Source organism: Topomyia yanbarensis, chromosome 2 (assembly GCF_030247195.1).
Source record: "Topomyia yanbarensis strain Yona2022 chromosome 2, ASM3024719v1, whole genome shotgun sequence".
NCBI lineage: Eukaryota > Metazoa > Arthropoda > Insecta > Diptera > Culicidae > Topomyia > Topomyia yanbarensis.
Genome location: NC_080671.1, coordinates 330,778,941 through 330,794,984, shown reverse-complemented (window position 1 = coordinate 330,794,984; position 16,044 = coordinate 330,778,941). Strand labels below are relative to the sequence as shown.

Sequence of the window (16,044 nt, the reverse complement as noted above, 5' to 3'; positions counted from 1 at the left end):
TGCAACGTTCCCATAGGCTGCTATTGAATTTCTAATGGATCCGACATCCGGTTCCGGAATTACAGGGTGATGCGTACGATCACGCAGAAAATGTCGATTTTAATAAATTTTGCAATGAATGTATAATGGTGAAATTTTTTCCAAAATTCACAACTGCTTAGATTTGTAGTACTAGGTCACTAACAGCCATTCAAAGTCTCTTTGATCACATTGGTCACCATCATCGGTTCCGGAAGCCCCGGCGGAAGTATCCAAATTCAGAATAACAGTCACATCGGTTTCTCGGAGATGGCTAGACCGAATCAACCAAACTTAGTCTCAAATGAAACATGTTGCATCCCCGTAAATGGCTATTAAATTTCATCCTGAACCGACTTCCGGTTCCGGAGTTACGGGTTGTGGCGTGCGATCACATAGCAAATTGTGATTCAAACCGATACTCCGATGAAAGCAAAAAAGGTAAAAATTTCGCTAAAATGTCTCTCAAACAACTTAAATTTGCAGTCAACGACGGCCAAACAAACTTTCGTTGACTACATTGACCACCAAAGACGGTTCCGGAAGCGCCCGGGAAAAGCGGCCATCTTTCAAAATTTACGAACTCACATCAGTTTCCCGGAAATGGTTGGGCCGATTTGCACAAACTTAGTTCCAAATGATAGCTATAATATCCCCACAGATATCTATAAAATTTCGTACGGATCGCTTATATGGGTCCGGAAATATAGACTAAATCGTCCGGTCACATATGAATTTCTCATATAAGCCAGAACTCAAAAAAAAAAAAATTTCAAAGGGGGGATCCCATGAAATTTCAATTAAAATGCATGAAACGTCGAGATTTTATGTTATCTTGAAATTTTTTTTTATAAAAATCGACTTTTTAGGACTTTGCCGATTTCGCACCTTTTTTCAGTTCAATATTACCGTGGCTGTTTTTTCTTTAACAAAATTTTAGAACTCGAATAGTGATTTCTTTTCTTGTATATTTGTCATGCCATGTATAACAATAAAATGTAATATTTGCATTTGAAAGCTTTCAATGAATATAAACAACGCAAACATTCTCGTGTTCATGATTGAGAAAGGCACATTTGCACCGCTAGGTGGATTAAAACAGGTTTTTTTCTTATTTTGTAACATCATGTTATTATCTTTCGTTATAGAGTTATGGTGTCTTCGAAAAAATTGCTGTCCGGCACCTTATTAACTTTTTAATAAAGCTAGATAGCTTTACTGTGCTCTGGTTCGTTCAACGCTTGAATATGGTGCTGTTATTTGGGCACCATATTACCAAATCGATATCCAGCGCATAGAAGCTATTGAACGCAAATTTATTCGTTTCGCTCTTCGTCGACTTCCATGGAGAGATCCACTAAACCTCCCGAGTTACCAGGACCGCTGTCAACTTATTAATCTCGACCTGCTGTCCGTTCGACGAGATGTCTCTAAAGCTGTTTTCATTGCTGATCTGCTACAATCACGAATTGTCCGGAAATATAGACTAATCTAATCTAATCTCCTACAATATGTGGATTTAAATATTCAACCTCGTAGTCTTCGATTTCATCCCTTTTTAAGAATACCTTATGCCAGGACCAATTACTGGTATAATGAGCCATTTGCTAGTATGCGTCGTCTATTCAATCGTTGTTCTAATGTCTTTGATTTTCACTTGTCCCGAGATGTTGTAAAGCGATTGTTCCATAATACCCTGTCATATCGATAATAATCTCAGTGTTAGTTTGTAAGCGTAAATATTGTACTCGTAGTATTAGTTATAGTAAATCGTTTATATGTATCATTTGGATGTTTGTAATCTGTTGGTACAAAAGATGAGGAGGTTTTATGCCTGCTGGAGAGCGAGATTGAAAGGATTTCAGCTCCAGCGGGCATTTCCATGCTCCCAAATAAAACAAATAAAACAAATAGATAGAATTGTGGTGTCTTCGAAAAAGTCGTAGGTCCTATCATTTTAAATATGTCTTCTAAAGATGCAAATATGTGGATTTAAATATTCAACCTCGTAGTCTTCGATTTCATCCCTTTTTAAGAATACCTTATGCCAGGACCAATTACTGGTATAATGAGCCATTTGCTAGTATGCGTCGTCTATTCAATCGTTGTTCTAATGTCTTTGATTTTCACTTGTCCCGAGATGTTGTAAAGCGATTGTTCCATAATACCCTGTCATATCGATAATAATCTCAGTGTTAGTTTGTAAGCGTAAATATTGTACTCGTAGTATTAGTTATAGTAAATCGTTTATATGTATCATTTGGATGTTTGTAATCTGTTGGTACAAAAGATGAGGAGGTTTTATGCCTGCTGGAGAGCGAGATTGAAAGGATTTCAGCTCCAGCGGGCATTTCCATGCTCCCAAATAAAACAAATAAAACAAATAGATAGAATTGTGGTGTCTTCGAAAAAGTCGTAGGTCCTATCATTTTAAATATGTCTTCTAAAGATGCAAACTTTGTAGGTCATGTATGTTTAGAGATAGAGCATGCTTTGTTTCAAACTTGTACTTGCAGATTGTCTTCAAAAATGCGCCAGTTTTCAAAATTTGTGCGACCTACAAAGTTACTATCTTCAGAAGACATTTACCTCACATACAATTTTATCGTAGACATCATCTTTCTATCTCGTTCCATTAAAAAGTTGATAACAGCGCCGCCCTAGCGACTGAATTTCGAACTAATATGAAAGAGCAAATAAAGCGCTAGACCATCACACACAAATTAAATTATGAACATCCAAATCCGTTGGCAGGTTAGGATTTATCAATGGAAGAGTATTCAGTGTAACATAAGATCTGACTAATTGCATAATGAAATGCAATCGTTTCGCAAGTCGGTCTAGTAATACACGAGAAACACTTTCCACAAGTACTATTGTTATTTTACATATTCATATTACAACACAGCTCCAGATGGATGCGTTTTGAGAAAGAATAAAAGTATACACTCTACGGCACAGTGGCTACACTAAATAAGGGGTGAAGAGGCATAATCGACCGATATAATCAGATGATCATTTGTTATTTTTTTGGAAGTTGTAATTGTTATTAAAGTGTGTTTTTAAAGAATAGCAAGAAAACTCACACTATAATAACGTTAAAATACAATTTACATACCAACTTAGAGCGCATAGATTCCACACCACTCTTACTTCGAAAACAGCATGCTACGAAAAGTGCCACTGCAATTAGTTCAGTGCTGAGATTCCATCATATTAATTTAAAACAGGAGCCCTAATTACGCATTCATAAAAATGATGATGCAACGAAAATAGGCTCACTGCCATCCTCCGTGATTCGAGGAAACTCAAGTGCAACCCAGCAGATACAAAGTAGGCCGTGTGCGCTATCAAGCCATAACATTAACGCTGGCGGATGGTTCTGAACTAGAAGATGCGCACAAAAGGCACAACAAAACAAAGCATGCAGACGTAAACACATTGAATCACTTTCTCACTCTACAGAGAACTAGACTGGACGCCCTGAAACCGCAACTAGAGCAGCAACCTATATTTTGTCGGTTGCTTCGTTGCGTTGCAGGTTGATGAGCCACTAGGGTGGTGGTTTTACCGCTGCAGCGAACCGTACGTCGGAGCGCTGAATTCAGATGTGCGATGGCTGCGGATTAGCTGTATGGATGAAACGTAACGTAAGGGCGGTTCCTAGTCACCTACCTGATTTATAACATGATTATCGTGGCCACGGGTGTTTGTAAGTATTTGTACAGCATTCGTTATACTGGTTTCTTCGCTTTCGGCAAACCATACTGGAGGTGTGGAGGGGTAGGTTTCCTGAAATAAACGGATAAATGAAAAGTTTTTATAGTGTCTTGCGTAATGCAAATGTAGGGAATACATAAATAGATGAGTTTTTTTTTTGCTTTGATCCGGCTTGTTGGATAGGAATCTAATATTAAATATTTCAGTATAAAAATAACTATACAGGTGAGGAATCCCCGAAAAAATGGCTTTACGAGGATATATATAATGTCTATTTATGTTGACAATGATAGACCGGTAGAGTGAACTATTCAATAAAAAGGTTCCCTTGAGTTTAGAGCACCCTTATGCATTATTGCGGATAATGACTGACTACTAAGGAATAAATAACAGTCGCATTATGTGAGTGGACAAAAGATGCAAAAGACACGTGAGTTGGAGGTCGCTGAACAAACAGTAAACAAAACTGCAATCGACGTTGATTCTCGCATAACATGCTATAAATAAACCATAGCGCCTGTTCCATGAACGATTCTTGTTTTGAACGACCAACATTTCGTCGAATTCAGTGGTATTGTATCACAATTTGATGTTTTTGTTGTTGTTGCCATCCGGATAGCGCGATGAGAAGAAATGCTGTGTTATCGAATATGCATAAACACAACCATCATTCAACCCGACCAGCAGCAGCAGTTTCAGCAATTGATCAAGGATGAAAAATGTTAACGATGCAGTCTTCTGGTTGACGTTATACGGCACAATAAGAAAAAATCACACGCACACGAAAATGAAACATGAAACTGTCTGCTCTTCTGTAGAAGTTTTAAGTAAGCCAAATACATATGGCCGACAACCGAATAATGTTCCAGATTATTGAAAGGGCCTATTCATTTCCGATTGCATATTTTTGTTGTGTGGTGTCGATGTTCCCGAGTTACAATAGATACACCAAATAAAGATAAAAGTGATTTTACACCTGATTGTAAATTGGACGTTCAGTCCATTATCATTAAAATCATAACAAAATATACCACTAGTTATGCTTGACCACGAGATTGTTTGAAGTAGCACCCTGTTTTTATTTCCACTTTGATAAACAAACATAACATCGTGGAAAGCTCGCAATGCTTACGTACTGCTTTAGTGAAAATATTCACAACTCCAACTGATGCCACTTCCAATGCGTTGCCCTTAAGGTACAATCGAGAAAATCCCGAAAAGCGGCCATCTTTGGAAACAAAAAAGTAGTCTTTTCTCCATAACGTTGGCAAAAAAAGCTTTCTGTACATTGATTTTCATAAACGTTGTGTGGAGTGTAGTGGAAAACTACCTTCTCGTCTTCGAAGATGAGTCGCTTTTTGAGGTTTTTCTCAGTTGAACCTTAATCCATTCGGTTGATCAAAAATATTAGACGGCTGTTAGTTAGTCCCATTCGAAATAATGTTCAGCTCTCTCAGAACCACTGCCATCCTGCTAGTGCTGGCATATGGGTACACTTGCCAGCCTGTTTGATTTCTGCAGAGAAATGTATAATTGTCTCCCTTTCTTTTGCTCTCTTCTGTGTCTTCACCTCAACAGCTACACCGCAACTTTGGCTCCGTCTCGCTTGAATGATTTGCTGAATAACAGTGCATTTATCGCATATTCCGGTGCATCGGATTGGCCTAATGGAGGCAGGTCCTTGACATCACTCCCCATCGACCAGTACAGCGAGTATGATGAGCCGTTCGACACGCAAGTAACCAACCAACCATCCAACTGAGCCATTTTCATGCATCGGTGTCGCATCCTTGTAATTGAAGCTTGTTCGAATTTTAGACGAATCGACGATCAATTGTGTTGTGATGTGTGCTACTTGAAGCACTTCAAAATGAGGACAGTGATCTCGCAGTGTACGCACAAAATTAACATTTTCATTAGTTGATTACTCAGTGGCGACAGATCATTTAGCAAAAAATGCTTCTGTCGTCACGGCCCAGCATTACTTGCAGATGACCGAGATCAAATGTTCTTAAAAACCTGATTAAGAGTTAGCGGGAATCTTGGCATCGGATCAGGTTCAGATGTGATCGAATTAAAACATCGGGTTCAGTTATGATTAAAATTGACCATCTCGGGTTCGGGTTTGTAAAAAGTTAATCGCGACTATATACAGTGCACTGTGGTCCTGGAAGTGAAATTAGCGGGAAACAATTAATTAAAATTTCATATTTGAATTTAAAGATTTAGTGAAACATTTGTTGTGCGTGACAAACTAAATCTGTTGGTTGAAACGGTTATAGGGTGGTCCTTAAAATGTCAAAATTGTAGACGCTATTTCAAATTCTAGTTAAGATCGAATGATACTTCCTTCTGCAATATTTTAGAGCAATCAATTTTGAGCAACTTTGATGAAGATGCTAGCTTTGTATCTCAAACCGTTTTTATTTTATGAGTTCCATATAATAACTTAGAACATCTTTCAAAAAAGTAGTTTTCTCCGTATAGTTTTTAGTGTTATTTTCCTCACAAAAGGAAGGAAGAAGGAAGACAAATTTTATCGTGTCTGGTTCCGTAAAACGGGGTATCTTTTGATCACCGGGATAAGTTTGATCAAATGAGACTTTTTTCAGTAACGTGCGATAAGTTGATTCCCTCTTACAAAATCATCAAAACAATATACAAACCATATTCTAAACATGTTTAGCATCTACCGGCAACGATTATTTTGTCATTTAATGTACCTTTTATGAACATAAGTTCAAATTGAAAATGATACAACTTTCACGCATCGTTTCAATCTGTTCAAACAATTCCTTGTATATTAATGAAATCAATCAACTTCAACTGAACTAATCACTTTTTTAGAAACCGTAAATATTTTTGTCCAATAATTTATCTAAAAAGCTCGAGATTTTTACTGCTATTTAATTTCGATTATTTTCTCGAATAAAGTCGATAAAAGTCGGCCGTATCCTTCCAGTCAATTTTGTTTTCTTACGAGACGACACAATAACGGGCCATAACATTGCCTGCAGATATGCAATTTACATAACATTTGGAGCGTTATTTCTTATTTTGATGCGCATATTTTGCTGATCAAAGTTACCTCGAAAGCAACGAATGAAAGTTTACAACAAATGTATTTTATTTAACGCAATAAATTACCAAACAACTTGAACGTTTTCAATCTACGGGTACCAGTACTTGTTTTAAAAATGGCCTGCGTTAAGCCACACCGAACTGAGCGCCATAATTTTTTTCTTGTATTTTTCGTGCTAAAATTCATTTTTCGCTAACTTAGCATTCACATAGAAAGTTAAAGAAGACTTACTTGCTTCCGTTTGCTATTTGAGTTCCCAAAACATAATAGATATTGGAGTTTCTAGTGTTACATTGCATGCTATAGTTATTTTAGATCATATACCTCAAAATGGCGCTTGGTCCTCTTTGGCTTAACACAGGCCAAATGGAAACAGTTTTGTCTACCTGATTTGAAGAAAGTTATTCGAAAAACTGTTAAAAAATTGATCAATGTTCCTCCGTTTTACGGTTCAAAAGATACACAAAATTTTCAATGAAAAATATGCTCTTTTCAAATGTCGATATCTCAAAAGAGGGCAAAGCAAAAATAGATAGTTTTGATTGCATTTGAAACGTTGTACTATTGTCTACAATATATTAGAAAATTGGAGAACGTGTTTTCTGTCTTTCTCAAATAACTCAAATTTAAGTAAAAGCATTTTTGCATATAATCCTACAACGCTCATATAAAAAAATTGTTTTACGTAGTTTCTGTGAAGTCTTGTTAAGACTTTTCAAAGATCACATACATTTGCAAACTTTTTATATTGCAGATAGGGCAATAACACAATTTGGGACCAATCAATTACTCGACCTATGTACAATCGTTGAAATGCATATAAATTATGATCAATGCGTAAAGTTAGCACTACCATTCAAGAAAACTGCATTTTCCAAAAATTAAAACACTTTAATCACACACATACACGGAAAAAATCCGTTCATAAATTTATGAACAAAAGGTCACGATTTCGTGAAAACCTCGTATTCATTCAACTAGTTAACCCCGAATATATACATGGCGTTACATTAGAATGTTTGGATGGGTTACTATTGTTGTTCCTTGGACATGTTTAGTTTTCTCGTGATTCGTGTTCATTAGACCTCTCCATATTTTGAAAAAGTTTTGAAATATACATCGCACTAAGGGTCACAAGGGCGGTTTTTCGGTACAAAAATCAATAACTCCCAAACCGTCCATTTTGGAGCAAATATATCTGAGAGAATATTTTTGGAAATCAAATTAGCTTTCTTTTAAAGTAAAATGTAACTAGGGTGGTCCTCTCGAACATTCTTTTTGAAAAATTATTTTTCGAACTAAATGGTGTAGCAAGGTACTTACTTCAGCAAAGTTGTAGAAAAATGTTTTTCAAGTAACATTTTCAAATGCATCAAAGTTATAGCATTATCGGTTTTCATGCTATAATTATTTTTCTTCTTTAACCTAGGGTGTTTCTTAAAAAGTCAGTTTTTAACTATAACTTTTTAAGTAGTTAGTCTATCTTCATACTCTCTATGAAGCAATTTTAGTACTTTTCACTAAGCATATTTCTGCTGAAGAATGTGAATCGATATCATTTTCCGTTATCGGGTTACGATCATTTTTTTTAAAAAAAATGATAGTTTTCAATAACCTTTAACTCAGAAGGTTGCAAAAAGTAGCAGCTAAATTTGTACTTTTTCGAAAGTGCATAAAAATACTATAAAGTATCCCAAAATCAACCTTTGCTTTTTTATCCTTCAGCGAAAAATGTTGACATCAATATTATGATCAAATGACATCAGCTTACGGCTATTTTTAAGGGCCTGGTCATCGCCATTTAGCACCTGCTTTACTAGATCAAAAAGTGGAGTTTTTAAATGATTCTTTGAGCTTATCAAATACACAAATATTGAAAACGTTATGCTCAGGCAGATATTTATCTCACTATTCTACATAACTATTTTATTATAATCGTCATCCTCATAATTATTATAATCACAATCATCAACATCATCATCATCGTCGTCGCTATAGTTATCTGAATCGTGTTTCTTTTCCCAAAGATTAAATTTCCTTTTCCTTTTCAAGCACTCGTTTTTTTGGACGGCCTATAATTTTGAACATTATATAAACAATATAAAATGTAGAGCATGTTACTTTAAAAAGCGAATGGATTAAGGATTACCCTTCATTCTGTTCTGAGTAAGCGACGATTTTCTGTGAATGCTGGTTTGGGAGGAAGTGCATTTTTTGGAACTGTTAACGGCTGCTCAAAATATTTCGAATTTTTATCGAGCACTTTCGTCTCAATTTGATGACTGTCTTTCCAAAATTGATCAAACCTTTTACATGTTTTAATTGCTACAGCTTTTGCATTCCGAGCGAAATTATTTTTTTCATTTTCTCCCACATCAAGTGACCTCATAATTTCCTCAAACCCAAACTTTATTTTATTTTTATTTTCACCTTTGGTCACTTTCCGGAGATCGAATGATTTTCTTTTATCCATTTTAACGGAACTAATAATACAAAGCACTACACGCGTTCATCAAAGCAGTCGTCGGCTACTGCGATTCGATACATGAATGGGATTGATACCAATTAAGGCTGTGAACCATTTGGCGATTTTCTTTAACTTTTAGTTAAAATTTGACAGTTCGAAAGTTATTTTCTCTTGAATGGTAAAAATTAACCGAGAGAGCGAACCATTTCAAAAGTTGACATATGGATAGTTATTTAGAATTGACAGCTGCGATGACCACAAATAGGTAGAGGTGTGAACATTTGTCGATATTTTAAAATTAGTTTTTTTCTTATTACATTAAGTATGACAGTCATAGCCACGAAAAGTAAACATCCACATCCTGAAATAACTTAAACAAATCTTAACACAACACGTTATCGTTTCCATCTTCATCCCTTTTGTATTGAAAAATATTGACAACCTCAATTAGGTACAGAAAATGTTTCCACCTTTTTATTCTGCATCATGGGAAAAAATTTAACTATCGAGCTGTCAAATTTAACTATCGCTCAGTCAATTTTAACCATGCTCCAGAGTAGGGTTATTTTGCAAATAACTTTCGAAGTGTCAGATTTTAACTAAAAGTTAAAAATTTCACCAAATGGTTCACAGCCTAAACTGTCACGACTCGTGGTGTTGTTGTTTATATTTGACATCGAAGGAAAAAAAGCAAAAGTTGCTTTCGAGATATTTGATAGTATTTTTTATGCATTTTCAAAAGAGTTCAAATTTAGCTGCTACTTTTTGCAACCTTCTGAGTTAGAGGTCATTGAAAACTATTATTTTTATTTAAAAAAAGGATCGTAACTCGATAACGAAAAATGATATCGATTCACATTCTCCAGCAGAAATATGCGCAATGAAAAGTACTAAAATTTCTTTATACGGAGTATGAAGATAGACTAACTACTCAAAAAGTTATAGTTAAAAAACTGACTTTTTCAGAAACACCCTAAGTTAAAGAATAAAAATAATTATAACATGAAAACGGATAGTGCTATAACTTTGATGTATTTGAAAATGTTTTTTTGAAAAACATTTTTCTACAACTTTGCTTAAGTAAGTACCTTGCTACACCATTTAGTTCGAAAAATAATTTTTCGAAAAGAATGTTTAAGAGGACCACTCGGTCGTCAAACGGTGGGATAACAAAATTCTCACAAGTTTCCTATCTCATGCCTCCACGCGAGTCTAAGTCTATTGATGACATTTGGTCCTTAGACCGGCGACGACTGGGTGCTATCAGCCTTCTGCCGATAGTAGCAGAATGAGAGGGTGCGAACAGATCTAGTCGAGAAAACATTGCCGTAAAAATGAATAGTTGATCGGAAATTAGCCTCAATACGAATAATCTGACTAGTATCTATGATCACGGGTCAATACGTATTAAAAATTCGCCGCGTCTGTTTTTATGAACCTGATTTCAAGCTCCGTTATTGCTAACAAGCCCGTGCATCAGGTTAACAATCCTTTATATTTCCCCAAGAAATACTTTCCTTGATTTATAACATCTCGCGCTATTTTTGCCTGTATAATGTGTTATCACTCGGTAGTTTTCAAGCCAATAAATATATCGTAGAGAAGAAGTAGCGAATTCTGTCCAAATACTGTTGCAATAAATAGTGATCCGGCCCATTACGCAGATAAAATTAGCTTTTCTAGGCAATACTCCCACGGTCGGCCGAGTGGAGTTCAAATTGCTTTTGTTTAGGGAACATAGTATACTCTCGGTAGCCGGCTACCCAGAGTTTAAAAAGAACCAAAAACTAACAACATCTCTTTTTCGAGTGATCGTGCACTCGAAGACTAACTAAACAACTACCTAATAAAATATGCTTTACAGGTCGCATCGCTTGCTTGGAGCGAATCCTAGACCTGATACCCTTCCAAACTACCAACTCCGCGACACCTATGGAAGAGTCTGATGAATCGTCGTCCTTCCGTTAAGTAGGTGGAGCATCAACACTTCCTGTCTACCTTATCCTTTATCCTTCCCCGTGAACGATGAAGATGGGGGCGGCCGGCAATGATGGCTATCATGCTGTTGAGGTTTTAATGTGGGTCGGATTGGTATGAATTCCCACTTACCATTTCCTAAGCAACTTTTATTAGATAATCAGCAGTCAAACATGATGAAGTCAGTGTGCAATCCGCCAAAATCATCGTCACAACGCAACGCAACGCAAGAATGTTTAAGAGGACCACTCTAGTTATATTTTACTTTAAAAGAAAGCCAATTTTATCCCCGAAAATATTCTCTCAGACATGATTTCTCTAAAACGAACGGTTTGGGAGTTATTGATTTTTGTACCAAAAATCCGCCCCTGTGACCCATAGTGCATCGGACAGCTCAAATTTTTGTTCTAGGTGTGAATTTAAGAACCTTCGCCAAAAATGGCTTAATTTCGACATGATTTAGAGGTGTCTCCAAACAAAAATCGTGATTTTGCTATGTTTCCATAGGAAGATCACTTACGCTCTGAATTAATAGGCTCAACATGTCCACATATCATCAAAGGTTGTTCCTTGGACATATCTTAACATGTTTTAACAGATAAACATAGCTCTAATCGCAATAGAAAACTTATTAACTGGATATAGAAAAATATATCAAAACCAACGAAAATTAGTAGTATTTTTTCTTGGTTTTGGTATTCTTTTCTATATAAAAATCCAGTTAACAAATTTTCTATTGCGATTAGAGCTATGTTAGCCTGTTAAAACGATTGTATACTATTCCCCCGAAAATCATTCCCCAGAAAGCCATTCCCTAGAATTCCACTCCCCAGAATATCATCCCCCAGAATATACTATTCCCCAGAAAGTCATTTCCCAGAATGTACCATTCCCCAGAATTCCATACTCCAGAATGCACCATCTCCCAGAAAGTCATTCCCCAGAAAAGTTCAACTTTTTTATAGATTTGATCTTTTCAAACGTACTACTAGTTCCCATTTCCATCGAACGACTTTCTTCGATTCGGTCACATTTGAAATGATTTGCATTGTGTTGAAACCGGAAGTTAGGATGACATTATTTATTCCGAATTTAAATAAAGAATAACTAACGTTCCCGAAAAATCATTCCACAGAAGCTAAAATACCGAAGTGTTTTCCCCAGAAAGAACTATTCTCCAGAAAACCATTTCCGAGACATTTTTTTTGAAGTGGGAAATTTTTTTGATAAAAAAAACAAAACATTTTTTTATTATGTTGGCCATATTGCTCCTCTCGAAAAGTGTACTGGTAGCAGCATTAGACAATAGCAATATTTTTACTTTTCTTTTAATAATATAAACATATATATAGGAAAAATTGCAAAATTCAGTACAGGTGTGTTTTTCAGTGCCATTTGGCAACAACCATAGAAAGCAGTAGCACCCTTCCTAGGATCCAAAAGAAAGAAACAGTTTTATGTAAGTAAGGTTATGTGGCGAAACCAAAACTTTGTACAATACATGATGCATGATATTAAGCTGGTAAGGATAAGCCGTCGAAAGCGGCGGCTCCTCGCAAAAATATCGTAGCGCCAATTCGGCTAAAACACTAGCTACACCTTTTATACACGGTTCCAACCACTTATTTACAAATTAGTCAACCCTCAGGCCCAGAAGTAATTGGTATATCCCCCGTATACTTGCACATATGTCAGTGGCGCCATAATCGCAAATGCGATAACAGTCCCAACTAATAATATATTCAATTCAAAATGATCGTTAACCTTGACGAATAATTGTTGTCGAGTATTATGTCTGTAACTCTGTGCTATAAGTACCATTTGGCGTAAGGTATGAAAATACTTTCGAATGTATTTAGTGCAACCTATTTGAGTAAACCGAGCAATCGGGTGAATCGTACATTTGCGTACGAAACATTCCCAATACAAAAGAAAGATAAATGCTCTAAAAACCCACGAAACCATTTGTCAAAATATGCATTCATTTCGATCTTAATATGGATTCAACCAAAGCTCCAAAGAAGGAATCAACATATATGTTTGAATAAACCGGGCAGACGAAAAGATCACAAGTTTGCGTGCAACAGTTGCTTGCGTACAAGTTCAAAGAACTGCTCATGTTTGAAAGAAGGAACCAAGTCCTATGTTCGAGTAAACCGGCTATACGAGAGGATAACAGGTTTGCTTGCGAGAGGCCGCGCGTTTTGGAACGGCACATCCTCAGTAAGTTTCTTTAATTAGGTATGCGTAAACCTTTGGCTTAACCACAAATAATATATAAAAACCATCACTTTTCTGGGGAATGGGGCATTCTGGGGAATGACTTTCTGGGGAATGGGGCATTCTGGATAATGGTTTTCTAGGGATTGGTACATTCTGGGAAATGTCTTTCTGGGGAATGGTACATTCTGGGGAAAGGAATTCTGGGGAATGGTTTTCTGGGAAATGGCTTTCGGGGGAATGGTATACAACCTGTTAAAACATGTTAAGCTATGTCTAAGGAACAACCTTTGACGATATGTGGGCACGTAGGGCCTATTGAATCAGAGTGTAAGTGATCTTCCTATGGAAACATAGCAAAAACACGATTTTTATCGTGACATTTCAGTCATGAATAGAGCAATTCATGTTCACGATTTTAGTATCTTAGTCACGATTTTAGATATTTTTGTGTCTAGTTTTGTGATTTGCCTTCATGATTTAGAGATCTTAGTCACGATTTTCGTAATTTCTGTTCGTGTTATCATATTTTATTTTAGAGCTTACTTTCAAAGAGTAACGTAACTAATGTTCATGATATCAGCAGTTTTATCATGGCATTCGTAAATTCTCTTCACCTTATCGTGATCTATTATTTTTTGGTTACTAACGGTTGTTACTCGGAATAACGTGACAATAAGAACTGGATCATTAAAATAAGACTCATTCACGATATCTGGTTCTGGAACTATATCACGTACACTATTTGGGGTTCGCAGTGCAGTTTTCGTTTTCTGTCCGGAAATCACAATGAACCTTATCAAATGAATAACGATGTTCGAGGTCCGAACAATTTTTTATATCACAGTTTGTCTTCACATCTCGCCCTGAGCAGAAGCAAAAAATCGTCCCGCGCAAGTGAAACAGTCAATTCTACCTAAAAATCAATCGGTGCCTATCGCACAAGCAGTCCATATAACAATAGCCTATACCTACTGTGCGATTTAGTGATGAGTGACGGTGCCCAGCAAAAAGCAACCCAGCTGCGGTTGAACTGTGTTGCTGTTGATTTTTTGAAATGCCCCGTAAGACCAGCCATTCGGGAAGTGGAACAGTTATTAAAAGTGCAGATGAAACTCAATCTGGTTGAAGTGAAAACCCTACAAATGCATCATATCAAACATTGCGTGCTGATTTCGTTCAACAACATTAACCAAGCTGAGTCATTCGCCTCGCGAAACAACATGCAGCACACCGCCGAATGCGGCAATGTTAAATATAGCATTCCCGTATACATCGAGAACGGCTCTGTAGAAGTTCGTGTCCATGATTTGGCTACGCGTACCCCTGACGGCGCGATTAAAAAATGCTTGCAAAAATACGGAGAAGTAGACTCCGTTACACATGAGACTTGGAGGATTTTTTTCCCGGGCATCCCTAACGGTCTTCGTGTGGTGAGAATGCGTGTGACCAAGCCAATTCCCTCATACATAACCGTCACAGCGTTAGGAAGTGACGATGTTCTCATTCATCAAACATCACTAGTCACGTACCCAGGGCAAATTCCTACGTGCCAGCTCTGCACGAAGAAGCTGCACCTCGGAAAACCTTGCGTAGAAACTGTTAAGGAAAACTTAAATCCAACTGAAATCAGCACACAACCATCTTACGCTAAACCACTAACAGCTGCAAAACCAACATCTATGGATCAAGCACCAACAACCAGCAACAACAACAACGAAACGAATGCCGATAACGAACATACTACAACGACCCTTAAGAGTAAAACACAAACTGGAACATCCGATTGCGAGCAGCAGGAAAGTAGTACGGATGAGGACATGGACGTGAACGATAACGCGAAAGACAAACGAAATGAACCTCAACTTGCAGTGGACAACACTGGCAATATTTCGCCCCCTAGAAAAAGGATCTCAACACGCAGCAGAAAGCTGCGCCTGAACGAGACCAAAAATTTAACGTAGCTGTTTTTTTTTATTTATTGTAGAAAAAACAAACAATCGGCCTCGTCGAGCTACCGCATTTGGGCCTAAATAAATTAATTAATTATAAAAAAAAAAAAAATTATATCTACTGCTCGTACCTATTACTTGTCGCTAGCAGCTGGGTATTTCATGAAAACGTGCTTGGAACAAAAATGATTCCACGAATAATACTCCAAATTTTTCACGAACGAATGGTAAGTTGTGACTATTATACTAGGTATCATGAATCAGTTTACGAATACATGGATAACATTTCATAATTTCCTGAGCTATTTCGCAAGCACGGATATTGGATCGTAACTAATATATTAGGAATCATGAACCAGTTGACGAATACATGAATAATATTTGGTAATTTTGTGAACTATTTCACAAGCACGGATATTAGACCGTGAGTTTGAGAAATGAACGGGTATGGGATTTTTCATACCCGGACTCGACCCGAATATTATTTATGTAAGCTTACCCTGTGCCCGGTTATTTATAAAAATACAAAACCCGAACCCGACCCGTACACGGGCATGAAAAAGAATCCGAATCCGACCCGTACCCGCATTAAAAACAAATTAAAAACT

The 16,044-nt window shown here is 36.8% G+C and overlaps 1 protein-coding gene across 5 annotated transcripts in view; it reads right to left on the bottom strand.

The window, feature by feature from the left end:
- Positions 1–16,044, bottom strand: part of LOC131683907 (ubiquitin-conjugating enzyme E2 Q2) — a 63,023-nt gene that overhangs the window by 21,103 nt on the left and 25,876 nt on the right. For all 5 annotated transcript variants that reach the window (XM_058966310.1, XM_058966308.1, XM_058966313.1 and 2 more), the window contains exon 3: positions 3,694–3,810. In XM_058966310.1, coding sequence (XP_058822293.1) covers positions 3,694–3,810 — 117 coding nt within the window. The remainder of the gene's footprint in view (positions 1–3,693; positions 3,811–16,044) is intronic.